The sequence below is a fragment of the Theobroma umbraticum genome, unplaced genomic scaffold (assembly GCF_002168275.2).
Source record: "Theobroma umbraticum cultivar Fairchild unplaced genomic scaffold, ASM216827v3 scaffold_34.0, whole genome shotgun sequence".
Taxonomy (NCBI): domain Eukaryota; kingdom Viridiplantae; phylum Streptophyta; class Magnoliopsida; order Malvales; family Malvaceae; genus Theobroma; species Theobroma umbraticum.
In genome coordinates this window covers 778,469-781,244 of record NW_018397275.1, presented here as the reverse complement: position 1 = coordinate 781,244, position 2,776 = coordinate 778,469, and the positions used below count along the sequence as shown (strand labels likewise).

The window sequence follows — 2,776 nt, the reverse complement described above, 5'->3', positions numbered from 1 at the left end:
AATGAAAATTTTGGGTTTTGCAAATTATGGACTTCATCCTAAAATTAATATTCACACTACTAGAAAAAGAGCTGTGTTATGTAACGAATTTATAAATTTATATATAATGATGTTGTAAATTGAATACAAAAATTGAAATTAGTGATTATTAATAATTTATTTGTTAATTTTAATTATTTTTAATGTCATAATTTTTATAAATTGTTTAAAGTAAATAAAATAAAATTAAAATTAAGCATCTAAACATTTGACTCATTAGTTAGTGCATGATCAAAGCTCGAATCCTCATTCTTCTAATTATATAAAAAAATAAAATTATTTATTGGTTAAGTGGTTAACAGAAAATAATAGATTTTAATATGTTTTTTATTATGGAATAATAAATTCAAGAAAGTATAAAGCGAAGTACATCGACGTTAGAAGATAGACATGAATTCTTACATAGTATACAAAAAATGTTGTCCATTGACTACTGAGCATAATATTGTTCAAAAAACTTAGAGCAATAATAAATGGCAACAACAATCCAGAAATGAAGGTTCGTTTTTTGCACAACATTTTGCGAGATACAAGTATTTCGTTACAGTAGCAAAAATTTGTTTAATATGTTAATTTCAATTGAATTTAATTTTAAAATATATTTTGAATATTTGAATAAAAAATATTATGAGAAGAACAAACTGAATATGAGCTTGGCATTTCAAAGGCCAGACTCAACCCTTAAATACGTGGACGTGCCGCTTATTATATTTGTGCATGTACTTTTGTAGTGTCCGGGAAGAGACAGTAGGCAGCCGCGACAGGGCAATCGTACCATGCGTTCGGATGCATGCCTAACAAATAATTAATTGTGTTCACCGCATTTTAAATCAAAACTATATTCTCTGCAAAATATGAGAAGAAATATGTAGCATTAACCCGAACATTGATTAGTTTTATTCATTCAAATTTAATCATTTGGCTAATTAACAATATCGCAAACTGAACAGCGTCTCCTAAGTATATGGTGACTGATTAGTTCTTCTTGGCGCATGTCTCTGAGCAGGAATCCACACAGCTTCCAACTTTTTGTTCACCTGATAATGCGTTAAAATAAACAAAACAAAGCAAAAACTTGATGTTTATGCTTTAGTCTATATACGAGAGAGAGAGAGAGAGAAAGAGAGCGAGAGAATATACCTGGATTTTCTTTGGAGCTGAGATCGGTGCACAAGGAGGTAGCACAACCAAGCTTGCAGAAGTATTGGGTATCTTTGCCGCTTGCCAAAGTAGAGCTTGGAATAATACATTCCTTGAGGCACTTGATAGTGCAAGAGAAAACTGTTTTATGATGTTCAATAACACACAAAGCGAAGCAACCTACATAACAGGTTTGGAAAGAAGCAGTGGACTGCCCTACTAGGAGCCCCAACACCAAGCAAACCATCATGACAGACCCGACTCCCCTTCCCTCCATTTTTCTTCTCTTTCCTTTACTTTGTAAAGGGGAAGAAAGGTAAAGTTGAAACTTAAGTAGATCTGCCCTTTCTGCTCTCCAGGAAAGGTTTATACAGACCCTCAATGGTAGGTCCATTGACGTTTAATTGGTAGGAACAGCACAATTATGCTCATATATGGAAATTGAATTGATGGGTCTAATTTAACCTCGCTGGATGAATTAGTAATAGGCAAATGGCAAAACATCAAAGGTTAAGATACCATAAAAGAATCTCAGAAGTTAAATAGCCTATCCAGGATATGACAAATCAATCCAAATTTGATTAAAATGAAAAAGGTTAAAAAAAGAAGAAGAGAGTTTCATTAGTTGTCAAAATAATGACTTTACCATTTTATCACACTTGGCTTGTTATCACCTCTAGAACTTACAAATGGATCATCTGGCATGGCATTCTAAGTAGAGTAAGCCTTATTGATATGATAATGGGAGTACTATATACGAACTGTGAATTATTTAGGTTTTTATTTAGAAAATGATTCAAATAAAAATTCATTGCACCATAATCCATTTTTAATACACTGTGACAACTTGAATAATAGATTTTAATTTTTGTTATCAAAGATATGCTAATTATAACTATTTGTCCAATCATAATATAGACATGGTTGATTTTATGTGTAGTTTTATGAGAAATGATACTTACTAATTTTTTCTTCTGATAAAAATTTTAAGCTTTATATTAGTTTGAAAGTATCACAGTTTTTAAAACAAAAATGAAAAAAAAATTATAGTTATTTTCAAGCATATCCTTTGAGAGAATTTACTTTTTGTTTGGTTCATTTCTCAATATTATTATTATTATTATTATTATTATTGTCTAATCTAATTTAATCTAATATATATTGATTCTAAAATACAAAATGCTTTTTGAATGCCATAAGTCAAGCTTCTTATTATTATTATTATAAGTTTATATTTGATGTACTTACAGCTCACAAAATACTGTCACCTCATTAATGAGGTAATACTAAAAATTCTTTTAAGACTTAAACTTACATATTAAAAAAATTAATAATTATTATAAAATAAATAAGAGAAACAAGAAGAAAAGAGAGATATTGAAAGAATGCTCTTTAAATATTACCGAAGTAATGTTTAGAATGAAAAATAACTGTGATACAAATGAGGTTGGGGTGAACCCTATTTATAGTTGAAACCCTTTATAGATCAATGGCTATCACAATCTCTTACTAAGATACATCTTTAAATTACATCATCTTCTTGATAAGTCTCACATTATCACCTAGGTAATATCCACATGTAGATGAATCTTGAAAT

At 29.6% G+C, this 2,776-nt stretch overlaps 1 protein-coding gene across 1 annotated transcript; it reads right to left on the bottom strand.

Annotated features, from left to right (window-relative positions):
• Positions 1–1,014: 1,014 nt before the first annotated feature.
• On the bottom strand, positions 1,015–1,456 carry LOC149526382 (thionin-like protein 2). Its single transcript, XM_089785489.1, has 2 exons — positions 1,180–1,456; positions 1,015–1,076 (listed from the first exon to the last, which is right to left on the bottom strand). Exons 1-2 carry the CDS (start codon positions 1,454–1,456, stop codon positions 1,015–1,017), a joined length of 339 nt encoding a protein of 112 aa, XP_089641615.1.
• Between the last annotated feature and the right edge of the window lie 1,320 nt (positions 1,457–2,776).